The 21,543-nt window shown below is 47.9% G+C and overlaps 1 protein-coding gene and 1 long non-coding RNA gene across 2 annotated transcripts in view; one reads left to right on the top strand and one right to left on the bottom strand.

Annotated features, from left to right (window-relative positions):
• MVB12B (multivesicular body subunit 12B) overlaps positions 1-21,543 on the bottom strand; it is a 194,042-nt gene that overhangs the window by 78,806 nt on the left and 93,693 nt on the right. The window contains exon 7 of the mRNA XM_045469366.1: positions 4,605-4,699. Within this exon, the coding sequence (XP_045325322.1) occupies positions 4,605-4,699 (95 nt within the window). The remainder of the gene's footprint in view (positions 1-4,604; positions 4,700-21,543) is intronic.
• On the top strand, positions 16,392-20,630 carry LOC123593483. The gene is made up of 3 exons (XR_006710351.1): positions 16,392-18,176; positions 19,662-19,665; positions 20,528-20,630. It is a non-coding gene; the product is annotated as an uncharacterized LOC123593483 (long non-coding RNA).

Here is a 21,543-nt window from a genome sequence, read left to right as displayed (position 1 = left end):
TTGCCTCCTGTTCATTAAGCCAAACTGCCCTAAGTCAGATAGCAGACATTCCTTGGTTAGAAAAAGTGATCGCGGGCATGTCGTGGCAGAACCGCTGGGTATGGGAGCCTATGGCCCAGGTGCGCTGTCCAGGGTGGACAGGAGGTCAGGGAGCTCCTCATTCCTGACACTCCCCACGGCTCCAGTCCCTAAGGCACGGGATGCCCCACACAAGAACATTTTGAAAACGTCTCCTTCAACCACCAAGCATGTTAGGGGTTCAAACACGAGCAGATCCCCCAGTACACAGGCCTCCAGTCTGTCCTTCTCAAACTCCCTGAGCAGGGGCTGTTCTGCTGTCCACAGACAGCATCGTATAGGGCCCTCTTAATGAGGAAGAATTCCGTAAAAGGAATAGTTAGGCTCTTCCCAAGCAACCAGCTTATTTTTATTCTTATCCATACAGAGCTTGTCCTGATTTAGAGCCAAACCCAGAATCCCCTTTGTGAAAAACCTCGCCCACAGCCGCACCCCCTCTTTTCCAATCTATATTTTTGTTCATGCTTCCGTTTTCACTTCCACCTTGATTTGGTTATGTGTTATTTTTGGAGCTGCCTTCTATCTGTCTGGAACAGGTGGAATATAAATAAATCAGACATCTAGACATCTAAAACAGCTCTAAGGGGGAAAAGGAAGGGTCGGAGGCTATTGTTTCGGGACTAAAACAGAAGACCTCCCAGGAGAGAGAAGATATTCCTAAAAAGAAAACCAGCATCGAGAGACAGAACGAGGACACTCAGGAGCAGGGATGCGGGATGGAATCTAGAAAAATCAATGTGGCCCTGAGGAGAGCCCTCTCTGGACGGAAGGTCTTAGAGGCACCTAACTGAGGGGAACACACAGGTTAGAACGTCGCCAGGAGAGCGCGAGCCCACGAGCTGCCATTCGTCAAATGTAAGAATTAAACAAAAGTGGGATGCCAGCTCTCACATACACGGATAGTCAAGTGGGCCACACCAGGCACCCACCATTTCATTTCTAGCTCCTCTTTCCAGGAAAATCATCCTCAAGCCCTAATGAATAGAGGGACATGGGGATGTGGGGAGATGGCCCAAGCTGCCAGGCTCTCATGCTCAGTCTGCCTCTGTACCACCAGTGGAACAGGCCAGATGCTGTCAGCCTTGCAGTCAGCAGTCTTTGGGAGATATCGGCGGACAGGAGATTCCGGGGACTGGACAATAGAAAAAACCCACATATTCTCAAAAGGGGACCATAAGAAGATAATTGACCTGTGGCCTGCGAGTGATCTCCAGTAGAATTTAGAAGCCCGTTCTGAGTCAGGAGGCTGGTGAGCTCTCAGAAAGGACAAGGCACTTACGGGGGCCAGTGGGGCCAAGAGCATGCCAAATGAACTCTGGGTCTAAGCTTTTTATTATAAAAGCAACACTTGCCAACATAGAAAAATGAGACACTACAAAGAAGGAAAAAAGAAAAAAAGAGCAGGCAAGGCTGGTGAAAGCCACTGGAAACACCCTGGCAGGTACCTTCCCAGACCTTTCCAGACTTCACATATTTTTTTTTTTAATGCAATCACATTGCACACTCTGGTTGCCACTTACCATCCATGCTCACTTTTTTATCCACATCATTTTTTCATGCCTGACAAGGCCATTGTAAGAACGTTTCATAATTTAACCCTTTGCTTTTGTTTTGGATATTTACGAGATCCATCCCCCAACCCCTTTTCCCGAGTGTTATCATTTTTAAGAAGCGGCGTTGCTCATCCCTGTGGATGAATCTCTTCGTACACCGCTAAGTATTTCTCTGAAGTTCTTACTGGCAGAAGCGGGAGGATCAAAGGTGTGCTTTGTGGCCGTGTGAGGAGCGTACAGGGTGTCTGAGCAAGGGGACAGGAGCCTCTCAGGATTTCAGCACTGAGTCAGCAGAAGCCCCTCATCCCACTTCCGTGGGCAAGACAGAACTATTGGCGGAACAGTTGGCACGTGTTGGCTGACGGATTGCATCTGGACCCCCAAATGGCTGAATGAACATGAACATGTGGAAAGACAGGGCCCAGCTGAACAAGGGAGGGCCCCACAGAGACAGAACAGGCTGGCCGGAGGTAATGGGCACAGATGCCAGAGGCATTCGAACGGCCAATCGGGATGATCGCCTGCCCCAGGGGTCAGAGAGAGGATTCCCGAGCAGGGCAGATACCAGGCTAAAGGCTTTCCTTCCTCCCTCCCATAAACAGTTCACGAACACGTCCGTGTGCTCAGGCCAGGGCTCCGTACTCTCTCCTCCCCTTCCTCTAGCAGCTCAGAGCACCGTCTCTTCCCCTGAAGGCCTGACACACACGAACCGTCTCAGTGGAAGGTACAGGAAAGAGGACAGATTAACAGGTGTGCCTTTGAGAAAAGGTGTAAGAGTAAATATTACTTTAGTAACGACGCATACGAGAGTTACAAGTGGGCGGCTCGCTTTTCTGATTACTTAGTTTGGAAACCTCCTTTGGAAGGGCCTACGAACGAAGGGAGCCATGATTCAATGTTTTCAGGAAGGAACCAGAGTGCACCAGGGGTGTGTGCCAAAGGCCTGGCCCCTGGAGTCTGTGGTGAACGTGCACCAGAGAGCCGGTCCAGAAGAACAGGATGATCCATTCATTTGGTTACCAGCAGAGCTCCGATGACCATGCATTGGGCACGCTTTGCCTTGAGTGTCTTTGGAATAAACCATCGAAACCTTAACTTTGCGATACCAAACTGAGATGTGCCACTCAGCGCCAGATCCTGTTCATACGGAGCGGGGGGTGTGGGGGTGGGGGTGGTCCCTGTTCCCTTCTACCAGAACGGCTCGCAGGCAGGCAGCTGGTGGGTGGGCGGGCAGGCTTCCCAGCTGCACCACGGTTGCCCAGTGCTGAGCTTGCAGGCCTTATGGAGGCAGCGGGCCCTGCGGACTCTTCCTGGCAGCATTACAACAAAGCCGTCCCGGACCCGGGTGGAGCGATTTGGTGCCCGCAGCCGCCGACGAGACCGGGGCTGCCCGCGGCCCGGCCGTAGCCTCGACGGTAGATGTTTGGAAGATAAAACCCAACAGACTGCCACTTACATAAATGTAACAGGAAGTTTCTGAATGGCTTCCCCTGTGTCTTGAGGCCGTTACCTCGGTATTGCTAAACTAACAACACCTCATCAAAGCCTCGGGGCGAGGAAGCAGTGGTCCAGAGGCAGACAGGAACATTCCTGCCAAACCAGGGGAGATTTCACTCTGTAGGCCCTTTTCTGCAGAAATGTCAACAGCTGGGAAAGCCATCAGAGAACCCAGGTAAGGTGGGGGGAGCTGAACACCGTGGCTGGAAAAAGATTTGCAAGCTGGAGGGAAAAAGTCATCTGCTTTGATTGAGCTTTCCTCATGTGCATTCGGAACGGGGTCGCCCTGCTGGATTTCACAGACCTGTTTTGCACCACCATGCCACGAAGCATCTGGGGAAATATTCAGCTTTTCTACAAAATAGGTCATCTTTCCACACTCGTTATGCTCCTTGTCGACTTTGCTGAAATAGCCACAGCACAAAAGAAATCCTCTCTGGAGGTGCTTTTCTGAGACAACGTGCTCCCTCTACGCTTTGGGGCGACCAGGGCTTTCAGAACATCCCTGGCCTTCCCTTTCCCCACCCAGAAATCGAACAACTGGCTTTTGCTTCTACTTCCAAACCTATTAGGGAGTGATCATAACAAGAGAAACTGATACTGACATGAATTATACCATTGTTCTATTTCATCTATTTAGTAACCCCAAGTTGCAATTTTTAGAAAAAAGATTACCTTTTAAATAACGGATTCATTATGGTACATGAATGAATGCCATGTTCCCGTGTTCAAAACGTCACTCACCATTAAGGGTGTGCGCTGGTAAGTGGCACCGATTTGCTACTTCCCCTGATACACAAACGCCCCTGACTGGAGGCCGAGGATAAGCGGAGGTGAGCCTGCGGGTTTCCTCCGCTCTTAGCGGGTCACCTGTGCTGCCAGGCACCTAATGAATCTCCACTCTGTAATAAGGGTTGCAGGAGTCCCCCTCCCCGGGTGAAGGTGAAAAGGGAGACTCACGCCGCTGACGTTCCTGCCAAAGTAACACCAGCAGTTTCAAGGCCGGGTTCAGAAATCGCAGACCCCCACGATGGTGGTTGGGAGGGGAGACCGCCGGTGTCCCTTCGGGCCACAAATCTGGCTTTGGGAAGTGAGAGGTGCGGACAGACCTGGATGTGGGCTGGTGAGCAGACCGGGCCTGGGCTCTGTGCTGCTCCCAAGACCCCAGGGGCAATCTGCCCTGGCCCTGGCAGGTGAATAATACAGGGACTATTCTCAGGAAGCCTCCCTTCAAGCTTGTGAAATCCACACATTGTTTTTCATCATTAGTCTCAAAACACACGGAGTATCTGGCCCTCCTCTAAGTGCTGAGGTGACACAAAGGAAGGAAAGGGCTGATCTCTGCAGGGAACAGGCCCCTTGCAGGGTGAAAGAGAGAGGGAAGACAGATGCCATTCGAAGCCAGGAGACACGCAGAGGGAGGTGGTGCCCGGGACACAGACACGGTAGCTGGCCAGTAGCAGAGGCCCCACGTACCTGATATGGCATACAGATTGGAGTGCTGGTACTCATAGTCAGCCCGAGTGCTGTTCCTGCCTCGGAAGGTAGCAGGGAGCGTTAGAGAGATGTGCCTAAGAAAGAGACGGAGGAGAAAGGAGGTTACAGGGCGCGCAGAGCACTCCCCAAGGCCCAGAAAGCCCCCACACCACCAACGGCCCGCAGCAGCACAGAGCATGAGGTGGGGGTGCCCTGGTGAGCAGGGCCCCCAACGGCTCGAATTCTAAGGAATTCTGAAGTTTCCAGGCATCAGAAGTCACCTTTTTTTCTAATTCCTAAAAGAACATCCAAGTGGAGGAAAGGGTTTTCCAAGCCTCATGGCATGTTCAACCCAAGGTGCTTGAAGGAGGTGGGCAACTTAGTCTCGACCTCTGCCCACGGGGCAAGATATACCAGCAGGAGCAAATACTTAGGCTCTGGACAGGCGTCTCGGTTTGTTCTGCCATCTTGGCTCATTATCTACCCAATGGCTTTCATACCTGTCCCATGGAGCCACTGAGGATAACAGTGCAGGAAGCCCTTTGTGAACAAAGGTGTTGAGCATTATTATTACCATGTGAGTCCAGGAAAACTAACAACCACTGAGAATCAGAATGGCATGCTCTTTTGAATGGCTATGCCTGCATGTTCCCCCCTCTGGCAGAAGCACACAGTAGGTGCTTAGGAAAGCACCTTTGATTGATTCAACACTGTCTTTTATGGCACAGGTGTTGGCCATTAAAGCTCACAGTGCGCACAGAGCAGAAGCGAGTATTCAATCAAAGTAGATAAGCCATTTAGTGTGGTCATCAGCTGCCTTTAGCAAATGCAAAAAAGATGAAAACGATAGGAAATATATTTCAAACCCACCAGGTCTGCATAGAAAAAACAAACAAACAAACAAACAAACAATAAAGCCTCTTCCTGGTATGACTGGGAGGTGGCCTGAAATAGCTCAGGAGCCAGAGTTTTGGCCACACTCAGTCATTCCCAAAAGGGAAAAGACGGAGGAAGGGAACGTTTATTACATCAAGCAAGCTTTACGTTGTACATGTTGCCTTTTTCACACAACAAATGTGTGACCTCCAGGAATGACTGTTGTACATCCAGGCTCCTAGGAGGGAAGGTTCTCTGGGCAAGACCTGTTTCCGCAGAGCCAGGAGCGAGCAGAAGCCTCTTGGCTACAAGATGAGCGCCTAAGGCTGTAGAGGCATTCGGTTTGCTGGGCTGCAGGGTTAAGCACGGAGGCAAACACCTATGTCACGGAACAGCCCGGCTGAACCAAGACGGGAGGGCGGGGGGAGGAGGAGGGCTTTGCCGAGCACAGGCTGCACTTAGCAGTGTAGGGCCACCAGCAGGCAGAAACACAGGGAGACCCTGACGTGTGTGTGTAGTCCATCTGAATGTCTGCTCATTACTGATGCTAACTAAGGATGCAGAGGGGCGGGGGAGCTCCTCCCTGAAGGAGCTCCCAGGCTACAGGGTGTTGAGGTACAGAAGCAAGCCACTGTGGAACAGGACGTGCGCCCGGGTGCTGAGTGAGCACAAGAGTTCCGACAAAGGGGATGGGCTTCTAGTGACCCCTTCTCAGAGGAGGACGTGGGTCTCGACACAGTACACCCTTGTACTCTCAGTGGAGAGTCAGGGAAAGCCAACACTGGCACAGGGTCAGGGAACACGTGGAAACGGCGCTGGAAAGGACACTGAATGCCTTACCGCAAGGTTTCTATCCCCTAGGATGAAGGTTCCCGATTCTGTTCCGCCTGTCACAGCACAAATGAAGGCATTAGAGCCACCTGGGAGCTTGCTAACACTACAGAGTCACAGCCACGCCCCTGGGGAGTCGGGTTCAGCGGGCCTGGGGTGCAGCCAGAAATCTATTTTTAACAAGCTCCAGCAGTGACTCTGAAGGCTGGCCAGGTTTGGGACCCTGAGACGATGAAGAGCAGCTGCAGAAGGGTTTTACACAGTTGATCGGCGCCTCTGACCACAGCACTTAGTCAATGAAGCTGAGCAAACAGAAGAATGAATTATTGACTGTGGTTGTGGTTGAGCGGAGCAGAAATGATGACAGGTGAGCCTGCAGAGGGTGCTCGCCGTGTGCCAGGCCTCGGGGTGTGCAGATCTCACGCACTCTCTCCTGGCTCCTCGTGCCGCCCCTGGGAGGCGAGTGCAGGGCCCGGTGCAGGATGGGAGGCCCCGGTTCAAACACTGGAAATTTCAAGATGGGGACAGCAGAGCACTGTGCCAAGCGTGGGGCCCTTCGAGGCTGGGCCCCGGTGCACCGGTCCCGGCGGCACATCCACGAAGCTGGCCGAGGCAGACGCGGATATTGCACCAGTGAGGGGATTTCCAGAAGCCAGGGAAGGACTACACTTCAGGGCTGCCATTCCTTAAGATTTCCAAGCCTTGAAAGCACTTGCAAGAGCTACATGCAAGCAAACTAAGGACATCACACATCTGTGCAGTGCGGTGGCTACTCTAGGGCCTGGAGGCCTTCAAGGAAGGCTCATGGAGGAGGTGGGTGTTAGCGGGACTTCAGGAGACCGGCGGACCTGGACGGTGGCAAAGAAGTCAATCAGCAGCCAGAAGAGAAGACAGGGCCAGCACAGCCGTTCAGTGGTTAGAGACGGGCCAAGGGGTCTGGAGCGAGAACACATAGATGGGGCCCAGGGCAGGGGTGCAGGACAGGCAGGGCCCCTGTGTGGGCAGAGGTCACCCTAGAGCAGGCAGGGAGGGGACATGAAAATGCCCACCAAGTTACAGGAACGCTTGCTTACAAATGTGATTGCACATGGAAAACAGGAAGTGCTCTGTTGGGGGGGGGGGGGCAGGGAATGAAGGACAGACAGGCAGAAAGGCGAAACTAGCCTCCTAACTGGCAGGAGGCTGGAGTGGTCAGAGCCTGAAGGCCGGGTGAGGGTGTGGGACCAGGCTGAAGACGGCTACGGGGCCACAGCACAGCAGGGCCCTGCATGAGCTCGGACTGTATCCAGGAGGACTTTGAAGCAGAGATGTGACAAGATCCAATTTGCAATTTTAAAAGAATGCCCGCCTGTGGGAAAGTGAGGAAATAAAGCTGAGACACCACGGTACGGGAACAGAGCAGCAAATTACAACGGAGATTATCACGAAATTGCAATTATTCAGCACTTACTGTGTGTAGACCCTTAACAATTCCTGCCAAAGGGTCCTGCTGCAGCCCTCTAAATGAATGGTTTGGGGGCACTTCTAGAATACAAAGGACTTAAACATGAAGGATGTGCTAGAGAAATCAGGTGTGGGGCTCCTCAGCTGCCCCACTCAACGTGGACTCCCTGGTCTGAACCTTCCTGCTTCCCTGGGGCATCAGGCTGTGCCCGGCTGATAGGCTCTGCAGCCCTCCCTCCCTTGGCCAGCCTCCCTTCCTTGCAGATGGTCCTTTCTGGCTCCTCCTCCAACTTTTTAAAAAGTTGCCATTTGTAAGGGTTCTGGTTTAGCACGCGCCCCATTCTGCATGATTTCCCTGGGCAACCTAACCTGCATCCATACCCTGATTCAAGCTGCCCTCACACACCAGCCTGCCTTTCCCAACTCTGTCTCCTGTCACTCACTTTTCCCTCTACCAGGAAGAGGGAAAGTCCTGTAAACCTCTGAATATGCCACGTTTTTTTTTTTCATGCTTTAGTCTGACTCTTTATCCATGCTGCTCTCCTTCCTAGAATCTCCATTTCTTCCTTACCTACCCTCCAAACTCCTATCCATCCCTCAAGACCCCACCTAATCATATCTTCTTTGTCAGAACCTTCCCTGGGCTTGTTCCGGGATCACAGAGGTCCCCCCCCCACCACCCGCCGCCGTCTCCAGTTCTCACAATATACTTGAAGCATCTGATACGAGTCTGCCTTCCTAACATGACCGTGACCTCAAGAGCAGGGCCAAAGCTCATCAGTTTTGTACTCCGTTTTCTAGGAGGATTTCTGACCTAGGGTAGACAACTGCTGAACATACATTGACCACATCAAGTGCTCAACCGACTCCACTAAAACCTTTGGATCTTTTTGACATAAATGGCTATAGCATCTATTATTTTGTTTCTGTGCATGCGTGTTTGCCAATTAGACTCCAGCAGTCTCCTCTGAGACCACGCATCCCACTCCTCTGTGCTCTGAGGAAAACAGGCATGATGGAAGAAGAAATCAGTACTGGTGGTGGTCGGGAATCTATGGGAGGTGGAGGGCGGGGGGAGGATAGAGAAAAGGTTTCTGATCTCCCACTCTAGACAATGTACGGTTTTCACAGTGCATGTGAAATTAAAACAGCATTCAAGTTGCAGACCCAGCTGTGCCTCTTACAGAGTCATTGCTCCATAGCAATGTGTTGAACTGAAATGAAGTTACCCAAAACTCCGGCTACAGTGGTTCCTGCAAGAGTATGATGCGGCATTCAGAGGGCGGGAAGAGAGGCCCCGGACCAGAGACAGCTCTGGGGAGAAGAGTTCCCTACGCTGCAAATAGAGGCTTTTCGCTTCTGTTGTTTGGCCACAGGAAGGAGGGGACGTGGGAACAAACAGGAGGTTGAAAAGGCTCAGCAAGGCCTCCCTTAATGAGGATGGACAGTTGGGGCTGAGGGGACAGATAACCTGTGGTTAAAGAGGAAGAAAAAGTCACCTGCTGAAGGAGAAGTGGCCCAGGGGCGCTGCGGTGTCAGATTAGCCTGAAAATGACAGACGACAGGAACCAGGGAGGCTCTGCATTCAGTGGCGTCTCAGAGCAAAAGGAAATTCTACGTCCCCCGGGGTCGGGGGGGACCCCACGCCAGGCACTGGGCTGAGTTTCTTTACATATACCCCTCGCCTAACCTTCCCAGCAACCTTTTCACATAAGAATAGTTAACTCTATTCAATAGAACAGGGGACTGGGGCTTTTGAGGTAAAGCTGACAAACAGAAAGCTGGGAATTAATGAAAAGGTTAGTTTATGTGTCCTCCGGAGATTATTACCGTTACCCTAAAGTCGCCCTGATGTATCGTCTTGACTACCGGCTACACAGAGTGAGGACTGCACGGTCCATCCCTAGGCCCCCCTTGAAAGTGATGTCAAGGACGCAACGTCTCTGCCACTTGCTAGCTTGAGGACCCTGGAAGGCCACAGTCCCTCTAATACCACCTCACAAAGGGAAAAACAACAGCGTGGGACAACCCACGGCCCAACCACAAGCCCAGGGAGGCAGAGCGGTGGCGGTGGTGAACGGTATTGACCCTGTAGTCAGCCTGACGCGGGTTCAAACCCCAGCACCGCCCTAGGCGCTGGGTGCCCTTCAGTGAGGGCATGTTGCCTGCTGGTGCACATCTCGCTACGAGGCAGAGCAGACAGTGTCGGTGACAATTTCACATACAGATCCTATTCTGATTCTTCCTGCTCCTGCCATTGTTTTAGAGTCCTGTTCATGAGGGCCTCAGCCCAGGACCATTACAGAACCCACTGGTGTCCTCTCTCTGCGGGAGAATGAAATCCCACTGCCCCACCATTGGGACATCCTGCCAGCTCCAGCCCGTCCCTCCTCTCTGAACTTGTCCTGTTCACGGTCCCTGCACTCACCTCCTCCAACCTCACCAGCAACCTGAACTCTCATTCCTGCCTCAGGGCCTCTGTACTTGCTGTTCCCTCTGCCTTAAACACACTTCCCCCAGCTCTCCAGAAGCTGGCTTCTCCCCCCCGCAGGCCACCCCCTAGATGTCTGCTGGGGCACCTCTCCTCCAGCCACTTGCTCTTATGACACTCCACTTTCTTCTCTGCAGACCCCTCCCACTCTGCAGGACTGTCCGATTTGCTTCCAAGTCACCAGAACATGATCTCCACTACACTTTCTCTTTCCGCCAAAGCCCTAGTGCCTAGAACAGTGCCCTGCACACAGTGGGCACTTGAAAATATGAGAGCCTTGTAAGATTACCTAATGCCTGAACGAAAGGGTGAATCTGATTCTGACCTGTACTTAGAGACAATGTGGGGAAACTTACGGGAAAACTTCCCATTTGTCTCTTTCTCATCCCCAGGACAGAGTCGGTTAAGTGTTTGGAAAATGCAACTATTTCTGCTTCATGAATATTTTTACATAAACATAAACACATTCATCACGGCATTGCTTAAAATGCAAAAAAATGGAATAAAATATCAAATAATAGGGGACTGGTTAAAAAATTATGGTACAACTGTCTGACCAAATAATTTTACAGCCATTTAAAACATTTTAGAAGACTGTAACAGCCAGGGCCCGTGCCTGTTACTATAGCATCTGGTGGGAAGATACAAAGGCCTAATTTTCAAACTTGAAGTTGTGATTGGTTAACTCAATACCTTGGCTTCTTTCCCATAACCTCATGGTCTAAAGAGATTAAGGGGACGCACCATTCATGATGCTGGATGTTGCTGGCAGAGGAAAGAAGGAAGCAGCCAGGTGCTCCAGCAGACCGTGGACACTAGATGCTCTTCTGAAACACCCAATCCAGAGGGGTTAGAAGAACGAGTACTCCATGGCATCCAACAAAACTGAAAAGTGATGGCTGCTGGTGCCCCCAAAGACACCAAGTTCAGTGAAGTCACTTCAAGGGGCCCCAAAGTAGTTGATTACTCTGTAAGCAGAGCAATGTGTTTTAGATTTTAAGAGTGTTCATAAAGATCACTAGCAGGCCAGAAAGACCCAAAGACTCAGGAAACCCGCTCTACCTAGGAGGGCACCTAGAGATGAAGACCTTCTAGAACCATCCCTAGTAGGCCTCGGACCACTGGAACAAGGGATCGACCATCAGAGGCCAACAATCTCTGCCACTTGACTCAAATGATGTCTCATTATTCCCAAATCTGTTTGGTAACTGGAGAATTCCAACTAGAAGAGCCCCTAAATCCTAGGGGAGCTTTATCTAATGTTCCTCCCCATTCCCTACCGGGGAACAGCCTGGAGGAGACAGGCACACCCTGCTGAGTGATCACCTCTCTCCGCAGGAGGGGCTGGCGGTTCTGTAACAAATAGGTCAGCATCACACATGCTGCTGACAAGGGCTCTGGCTAAATAGATGCTGAGGGAAATTTCATTTTTTTCCTCCAAGTCAGTTTTAGGCACCTTATTCAATTAACATGGCCACTAAGCTGCAGACAGCTCCATATAAAAGCCCCTCAGTTATAGAATACATTTTATTATGTGACAATAGTTGCCAGCACGATTTATTTCCTTTGATGGGATTCTGCTTTTTCCTTGTTAATTTAAATCTGTATTTTCTAGTGCTGATTCCAGGTCTGTGTGAATTTTTAAAATGTTACCATTAATCTTCTGGACCCAGTGGCCACATATAATGAAGATGGCTCTGCCCAGGCGGCCGTAATGCCTGCTGTCCTCTCAAACTGTCAGAGGGCAGCATGGAGGGAACGGTGGCTGGTGAGGCAGAGGCAGACTCAAGGTTGGAGACAGACGTCACTTTTATCTCTCACCTCTTATATACGCATGGGTGCACACATGTTCACGCACATATGCAGAACAAACTTTGTGGTGTGAAATTACAACTCCCATTCCGTTTTTCCGGGGCTGACAGCTGTATTAGACCCACCTTCGGGGGGGGGGGGGCAGGAGATCTCAGTGTGTGCTCCAGGGACCTCTGGACACTTTCAGGGAGTCCATAGGGTCACAACTATTTTCATAATCATACCAAGACACCGGGATGCCTGGGTGGCTCAGTCGATTAAGCATCAGACTTCAGCCCAGGTCATGATCTCACAGTTTGTGAGTTCAAGCCCCATACCGGGCTCTGTGCTGACAGCTCAGAGACTGGAGCTTGCTTTGGATTCTGTCTCCCTCTCTCTCTTTGCCCCTCCCCTGCTTGCACGCTGTCTCTCTCTCTCTCAAAAATAAACATTAAAAAAAATAGTAATACCAAGACACCCCTCCTCTTACAAGCAGAAAGAAGTTTTCAGAAGCTGCGGGACTTCTGAGGTCATCGCTCGCTCTGATGTCTCCTTGCATATTCTTGTGTTTCACATGTTTCTCAGTTTTAATTTCTAATAAGGTAATTATAGATAAACATAAGCCACTTAAAAAGCTCTTTGGAATCCCCAATTTTTAAAACTATGAAAGTCTTAGACCAACCAGCTTAAAGACCACTATTGTAGGACAATGTGTTGGAACTCCGCAAAAGCCTGAGGTCTGACGTTGGTGGGGTGGGGTTTAGAAGAGTAGTAAGAAAAAGAACAAAGGCTTGGTCTTAGTATTCTTCATTAAAGAAAAAGGTGCTCGTGGCAAAAAGTTAAAAAATGTTCACAAGCGGAAAAAAGACAGAGGACAAGACTTACTTGCTAAGGCCAAGCAAGTAACTATTTCCAAGAATTTAGTTCCTAATAAAGTAATCTAGGGGCACCTGGGTGGCTCATTCAGTTAAGCATCCGACTTCGGCTCAGGTCATGATCTCACAGTTCCTGAGTTTGAGCCCCGCATCGGGCTCTGTGCTGACAGCTCAGAGCCTGGGGCCTGCTTCGAATTCTGTGTCTCCCTTTCTCTCTGCCCCTCCCCTGCTCATGCTCTGTCTCTTTCTCCTTCAAAAATAAATAAAAACATTTAAAAAAATTAAAAAAAAAGAATAAAGTAGTCTAAAATATTTGAAGGTTTTGCTTTAACCTATTATTCATTTACCTGAATCCTGCAAGGGGGAATGACAGAGCTAGAACATGTTTGTCAAAAAAAAAAAAAATTATATACATACATATAGAAAGGAAAAGAGACACAGCAGGAATAAAAATAGGAAATGACCCAAGAGATTCACAGTAACTATTCTAGAGAAGATGAGAGGAAGGGACAAAATTATGAAGTCCAGAAGGCCTAGGGTTTGATACACTCTGATTAAATGCATCTTGATTTAACAGCCTCAGCAGGGTGGCAAGGGGACAGTGCCTAGACGGCCAGCCAGTAAAGAGGAGTCAGGTGTCTGGTTATAGTAACTGGATCATGACACTCGTCACATGAGAGCTACCTCACAGTTCCCCGATGAGCCTGTGAATCCCTTTTCTGAATGGTAGTGAGCAAACACTTAGAGAATATAAACTTGTATTTGGGGGACAAGGCCAGAAGTGGCAGACCGCTCTGGATGGAAACAGATCTTCAAAATACCGGGGGAATAACAGTTGTTTATTCATTCACACTGGGACAAAGAATTGACACTTGAAAAAAAAGTCAAATCAGGGGGATGAAAGCGTACGTGCCCTAGAAAAACCAGGACTGTAGGGTTTGTAGGGCCAGTGATGGCTCTGGCCAGTCTCCTCTCACAGAGACTCTACAAAAACTAAAGAAAACAGAGAAAGGTAATGAAGATTCATTACCTTAGGATGTCTCCTAAGTAATGAGCACTTAAATGAGATGTGAGGAGAAGTCATACATCCTGCCATTTGGTCAACACCCAGTCTAGAAATACATACCCTCATACCTAGGTCTATAAAAAAGGTCACACAACAAGAAATTCGCTCTAAAAAAAGAATTTACTGTAGGATACAGAGAAAGTTACCTGCATTAGAAATACAGAAATAAGGGGCGCCTGGGTGGCGCAGTCGGTTAAGCGTCCGACTTCAGCCAGGTCACGATCTCGCGGTCCGTGAGTTCGAGCCCCGCGTCAGGCTCTGGGCTGATGGCTCGGAGCCTGGAGCCTGTTTCCGATTCTGTGTCTCCCTCTCTCTCTGCACCTCCCCCATTCATGCTCTGTCTCTCTCTGTCCCAAAAATAAATAAACATTGAAAAAAAAAAAATGAAAAAAAAAAAAAAAGAAATACAGAAATAAAATTAAAAAAAAAAAAACCTGTATCAGTAATATCATGGAAATTCCCCCAAATTTTCCAGAATGTAGAGAGAGAAAGAATACAGAGATGATGAGGAAAACTATGATAAACACAGAAAACCAATCTAAACATTCTCAGTGTTAGAAAGAAATCAGAATAATTAAAAGTAACAACCATAAAAAAAAAAAAAAAAGTTTAAAGCTTGCCTAATCAAAAGAAAAAAATACCCAACCAAATATAGAAGTCAACAGGGCTTCCAGCATTCCAAGCAAAAATCAATAAAGACTCATGGCTAAATAAATCCTGACTTCCAGACTCCCTAATTTCAAGACTTAGTATAAAGCTACAATAATCAATACAGTGTGGTATTAGGGCATAAAGATAGACACATAGATCAATGCAACAGAGTGGAGAGTCCAGACATAGCCCCACACATATATGATCCATGGATTTTCAGCAAAGGTGCCTAGACAATTCAATGAAGAAAGGGTAATCTTTTCAACAAATGGTGTCGGAACTAGATAGCCACATGTAAATAAATGAATCTTGAGGTTTTCCTCACACCATTGATAAGATGACCCGAGATTCACAGAACTGTTCTTAGAAAAAAGGAAAGAGAAGGGGCAAATTGTTAAGTCTAGAAGTCCTAGGGTTTGATACTATTTAAATGCATCTTGATTTCATAGGCATAGCATGGCCTCTTTTAGAGGAAAACGACGGGGAACACTTTTGCGACCCTAGGTGTGGCAAAAATTTCTTAAATAAGACACAGAAAAGCACAAACTATACAAGAAAAAAAAAATCAATCAACTTCAACATCTAAAACTCTTTTTAATGTTTATTTATTTATTGGGAGGGAAGGGGCAGAGAGAGAATCCCAAGCAGGCTCCCTGAGGTCAGCACAGAGCCCGATGCCAGGCTTGAACTCACAAATTGAGTCGAAATCAAGAGTCAGACACTTAACCAACTGAGCCGCCTAGGCGCCCCAAAACTCTTATTCTTTAAAAGATGTGTTACGGGGTGCCTGGGTGGCTCAGTTGGTTAAGCGTCCGACTTCAGCTCAGGTCATGATCTCATAGTCTGTGAGTTTGAGCCCCGCATCAGGCTCTGTGCTGACAGCTCAGAGCCTGGAGCCTGCTTCAGATTCTGTGTCTCCCTCTCTCTCTGCCCCTTCCCCGCTCATGCTGTGTCTCTGTCTCAAAAATAAATAAAAACATTTTTTTAATTAAAAAAAATAAAAGATGTGTTACAAAAATGAAAAGACAAGCCACAGACCTGAAGAAGATAACTGCAAAACACATATCCAATTTATAGCCAGTATTTATACTGAACTCTTACAACTTAATACAAGACAAATAATCCAGTTAAAAAAAAAAATGGTCAAAAGATCGGAACAGACACTTCACTAGAGAAAATGTGCAATCAGCACATGAAAAGATGTTCAACCTCACTGATCATTAGGAAGTGCAGATTGAGGCCTCAGTGCAATACTACCGCACATCTTCTAGAATGGCAAACATTAAATAGGCTAAAAATATCAATCTGTTGGCAAGGTCGAGGAGCAACTGGAACTCGTATGTGTTGTTGGTGGGAATGTAAAATGGTACAACTGCAGGAAAGAGCTTGCAGTTTCTTAGAAAGTTTAACATACCCCACCATACAAGCCAGCCATTACACTTCTTGATTTTTACCCAAGAGAAATGAAAGGGTAAGTCTGTACAAAAAATCGGACACAGGGGGCGCCTGGGTGGCTCAGTCAGTTAAGTGTCGGACTCTTGATTTTGGCTCAGGTCGTGATCTCACAGTTCTTGAGTTTGAGCCCTGCATGGGGCTCGGCGCGGACAGTGTGGAGCCTTCCTGGGATTCTCCGTCTCTCCTCTCCGCACCTCCCCCCCGCCGCCCTTCCCCTGCTCACTCTCTCTCAAAATAAACATTAAAAAAAAGATTTATACACAAATGTACTAAACAGCTATTTATCTGTAGTAATAAAAACTAAAACAAGCTAAATGTCCAGTGATTTGTAACTATATCACAGTATGTATATCCATGCCATGGATACTACTCAACAATAAAAAAGAAACTGCTGACAAACCCAAGGTGGGTAAATATCAAGATAATTATGCCAAGTCAAAAATAAAGTAAAAAGTCCAGGTGGGATCATTCCGTGATATTATGCAAAGTTCTAGAAAATGCAAACTAACCCATAGGGATAGAAAGCAGATCAGCGGCTGCCTGAGGAGGGAGGGTGTACTATGAAGGAGGACAAGGAGGTTTTGGGGGTGGTGGGTATATTCCAGGATGTTGATTTTGGTGATGGCAGCATATGCCAAAGCTCATCAAATTCTACTTTAAATAGGTGCAGTTTATCCTAGATTGAGTATACTTTAGTGAAGCTGAAAATACTTCCCTGATCTAAAAAAGAAGACAAAAACACCTAAAGAAAGAAGCCAACCGGGCTGACGGTCCTCCAGAAATGGCAGCGAAGAGAGACCCACTGCGAGACGAATCCTGGCAGACACCGACAGTGACTTCAGACTTTTCCTCTGTCATACTACTTGCCTCAAGACAAAGGAGCCACAGAGGTTCTGAAGGAAGACAGAGCTGAATTCCAGCAATTTCTTATTCCCTCAAGCTGTCTTTCACAGGTGAAGACGCTGACAAAGTAAGACCATTCACGTCCCTTTCTCTGAAAGAAATACATTCAAACATGCGCCAAAGGATTGGAAGTTAAGACTTAAGAGTGGGGAAGAAAGCAGAACAAAGGACCTGCGTTTTTTCTTTCCCTCTAGAAATGGAGCCTGAGGAAATAACTGGAAATGTGGGAAAAGACTTACTGAAGATAAAAACAGGCAAATAACCTTAGCGACATTTTCGGAGGGCTTCCCCTTCACATGCATCACGTAACCCCCACCCGAATCCTACAACTGGGCGCTGAGATCATCTCTGTTTGACAGATGGCCTCGGAAAGGCTCAGCAGCTTGCCTGGGGGGTTGGGGGGACACAGCTTGGATTTGAACCCTGACGGGGAAAACTACAAAATTCAGCTCAGAATCGTGACGCTCTACTCAAACACCAGAACGTTAGGTTATAAATATGACATAATTTATGGAACATTATAAAGTCTCTGATTCAAAATACTTTGCAGATATAAAATGATGTTTACAGGTTTTCTGGGTGGAACTGGGGGAGGGTGCTGACCATGTTATTGGGAGCGTGAACTCAGCTGCAGGAGAGGCGTGGATGCATCCTTGCAGCTGTGTTTGTCAGAGCAGTGAATTGGGAAAATGTTCATTTTAATACCGAACTAGGACAGAAGAAGGAAAATGCCAGACTTTTTCTATCACCACAGCCAAATCTCAAAGACTCAGTTGTTTGATCAAAATGAAACACAACAAACCCTGAGTAGGAAACAACCCTACACGCATTATTTCTGTGGGTACCCATATACGTAACAGGCACCCAAGAACCAAAGGGACCTGAAAGGACACATCAGATCACAGCAGAGATGGCCCTGGGCTGGTGGCAGGGCTGGGATCACAGTGTGGACCACGGACGTCTGAGCTGCGAGTGTGGATCCCCCTCTCCGTTCATATATTTTTATGTGTTAATTTTTTCTAATGGGAAGTTCTTCTTCTTTTTATCAGTAAAAGGAAGACGGCAGAGACCAGAAGTTGCCGGGAGTGTTAGCTGAGCAAACGTATACGAAAGCAAACAGCACAGCCCTCTGTGCTAAAGGAACATCTTGTTTTCCAGCTAACCTGCCTGCTGGTGGACAAGGACCAGAGGTAACGTGCAAAAGAAAGTAACACAATGGGGAGGGGGGAGGAGGAATAGAATATGCAAAAGCCACAATAATTGAGTGGAGGTGGTCGGGGGAGAAAGAACACGGCAAATGGCTAAATGAAATTCCACTTTATTCCTGCAAAACACCATTGGGAAGAAGTCATCTGTGACACACAGCTTCTGTGCCAGGTGTAAGGACGTGCTTAATGAATGCCATTTAATGAAGAAAAAGGCTCTTATAAAACACCTGGCACAAGCAGGGTGAGGGAGTCACAGGAAAGGGGACCCTCGCTGCACCTGCTGGCATTTTAATAAGCACCTTCTAGAGCGTCCGCTCTCCAAGGCTGGTCAACGGTGTCAGAATGAGGTCCCTGACCATTGCCCACACTCGCTGACAGTTTGGGCAAGCTTATTTCTTAAGGACCATATGCTCAGGTATCAGATCGCCCTGGATGGTAATTAAAATGAATCATTTTCAGCTGGAAAGCCCAACCAGCACCGGCATCCTCAAAAACTTTGCAGAGGATTCCCACTCCAGGTCCCCTGTGCTTCCAAACTGAGTTCTGAGTTAGATTTAGATCTGTGAAGACCCAGAGATAATGAGAGATAATGTTGCGATTTTTTTCTTGCAATTTCATTCCACTGAGACTGAAAGTCTTGAGGACTTTAAGGACTCTAGGTCCTAAAATAATTTTCGGTCTGGGGAGTTTTCTTTTTTTGTTGATTTTGGAACCAACCTCAGAAAGAAATAACCACGTGCAAGTTTCACTACCATTTTTAAGGGCTGATGAGACATTTTTCCTTTTGTTTTGTGGCTGACACCAGCAGAGTCAAGTGAGGTTTTGTAAAACCTCAAAGACCTATTTCCTCTACGATGATCTTCACGATCTCACAAACTTTCTATGCTCAGACTTGAAACTTGACTCCAAATATACCCAAGGAATTGATGCTGCCCAAGGGCAGACGGACTGAGGTATCGGTAGGCACACAAGGCTGCCATAGTCATATGTTGTGACTGACTCGGTCCACCAGTTTTGTTTTTTTTTTTTTTTTTTTTTAAATTTTTTTTTTCAATGTTTATTTATTTTTGGGACAGAGAGAGACAGAGCATGAATGGGGGAGGGGCAGAGAGAGAGGGAGACACAGAATCGGAAACAGGCTCCAGGCTCTGAGCCATCAGCCCAGAGCCCGACGCGGGGCTCGAACTCCCGGACCGCGAGATCGTGACCTGGCTGAAGTCGGACGCTTAACCGACTGCGCCACCCAGGCGCCCCTGGTCCACCAGTTTTTAACTGAGCTCCTACTATATGCCAAGCACAGGTTTGGCACAGAGATCGTTTGAAAACCCAAATGATAAATGCGTATTACTAAGTGAAAGATGCCAATCTGAGAAGGCTACATGCTACTGGATTCCAATTCTAGGACATTCTGGAAAAGACAAAACTGTGGAGACAGTAAAAAGATGACTAGTTTCCAGGGGCTGGGAGAGAGGTGAATGGGCAGAACAGAGGATTTTCAAGGCAGTGAGGATACTCTGAATGATTTTATGACGACGGACATAGGTCATTATACATCTGTCCAAACCCACAGAATGTCCAACACCAAGAGCAAACCCAAACTATGGACTTGAGGGGATTACAATGTGTCAGTGTAGTTTCATCCCTGGTTTAAAAACAAACAAAGTACCACTCTGGTGAGGAACGTTGACAACAGGGAAGCTACCTACATGTGAGGACAGGGGATATATGAAAAATCTCTTCCCCTCAATTTTAGAGTGAGCTTACAACTGTGCTAAAAGAATAGAGTTTAAAAAAAAAAAATGAAAAGAGCCACATGAGACTTCTATCTCTCCTCTTTAGGAATTTATCTATAAGTAAATTGAAACACATAAATTGCCTATATTGCAAAGTAAAAAAAGCTCTAAATAGAAGGTATACAAGTAAGGTTCTAGGTTTTAATTTTAAAGCAATGGCATAAAACAAACAAACATCTGTTGAGTGCCTACCCGGCACCAGGCACTCTGCTAAACCCTAGGAAGTGTCCAGTGCAGGGTCGTTCAGGAAAGTGGGAGGTGGTTTCAGACTCCTGATGGTCAGGAGGTGGGGAAGGGGGGTGCATGACATGAAGCCTTTGTTCCTGCAATCATCTATTATTAGGACAGTTACCACTTACTGAGCACCTCAATTACTCTTCACGATTCACACTCATCCCTAATTGGCCCAACCCGGCAAGGTAAGTATTATTCTACTGACCAGGGGAAAGGAGGTTCAGAGAGGTTAAGGGACTTGCCCAAGGTCACAGAGCTAAAGAAACTGGCCGAGCTGGCATCTGACCTGTTCCTTTTTTCCACTAGAACATGCTGTTTTGCCGAAATCATGCAAAGCACCAACCAAATGTACGGATTTGTTCATTTTCCATTCAAGCAACTCGTGTGCCATGATCAATACAACTTCAGCCTACCAACTTGACTATATAATGAGTTTTCCTCATGGGCAACACAGACACCACGTTCTCCCAACCAAATCACTCTGCATTGGACAGGAAAACTGCCACTGGAAGGCTAAGGAAATCACAATTCCAAACTCCCCAAGTTCCTCAACGTGCAGCTTGAAAGTATGTGCAGCTCGACAGCATATGGCAAATCAATTACTAGTTTAAATCTTAAAACAAAAACATGGCAAGTGTGGTGCAGAAATAATCAAGAACAACGGTTCAGTTTAGATTACAGTGGGCCACTAGAGTTTTGAATACAATTAATCATCATTCCAGGCAATGGGAAGCCATATTGACACTTATTCCTAATTTGAATATTTAATTAGGGTGAAGTTCTTCATCAAATTATCGCAGAACTGGGAGAAAGCCTGGAAGACTTACACAATTACTATCTTAACCCCTCACCAGCTGCTCACCTGTGAGCACAGCGATCCCCGCCCCAGCCCTGCGGGGCCCCCGCGCCCACAGTCTGGCTCCGTGAGAGCTGGGCCGGAGAGGGGGGTGTGACTGAAGCTACGGCTGGGGCCGACGGGAGCCAAGTGGTGGCAACAGAGAGGTCTCAGGGAATGAGGTGCTCACGCTCCGACCGGACTCGGAAAGAAACCCTGGACCAAGACAGGGGGCCACGTGCACGAGGGCCCGCGGTGTGTCTGGTGGGGCACTTTCATGTGGCCCCCATTTAGTCCCCAGAACAATCTCCAAGGGAGATAGTCTTATCCCCACCTTCACAGAAGAGGTAACGGAGGCTCAGAGTAGCAAGGGAACACTGCTTGTGAGTGGTGTAAAGAAAGCCAAGTCACTCATTACACACACCCGCCCTTGTACTCACCAGAAATAAGGACAAAGAGAACACGGAGGTTAAAAAAAAAAGTACAA

This window comes from Leopardus geoffroyi, chromosome D4, assembly GCF_018350155.1.
Source record: "Leopardus geoffroyi isolate Oge1 chromosome D4, O.geoffroyi_Oge1_pat1.0, whole genome shotgun sequence".
NCBI classification, from domain to species: Eukaryota; Metazoa; Chordata; class Mammalia; order Carnivora; family Felidae; genus Leopardus; species Leopardus geoffroyi.
The sequence above is the reverse complement of the archived record's forward strand: the minus strand, read 5'-3'. Positions and strand labels throughout refer to the sequence as shown.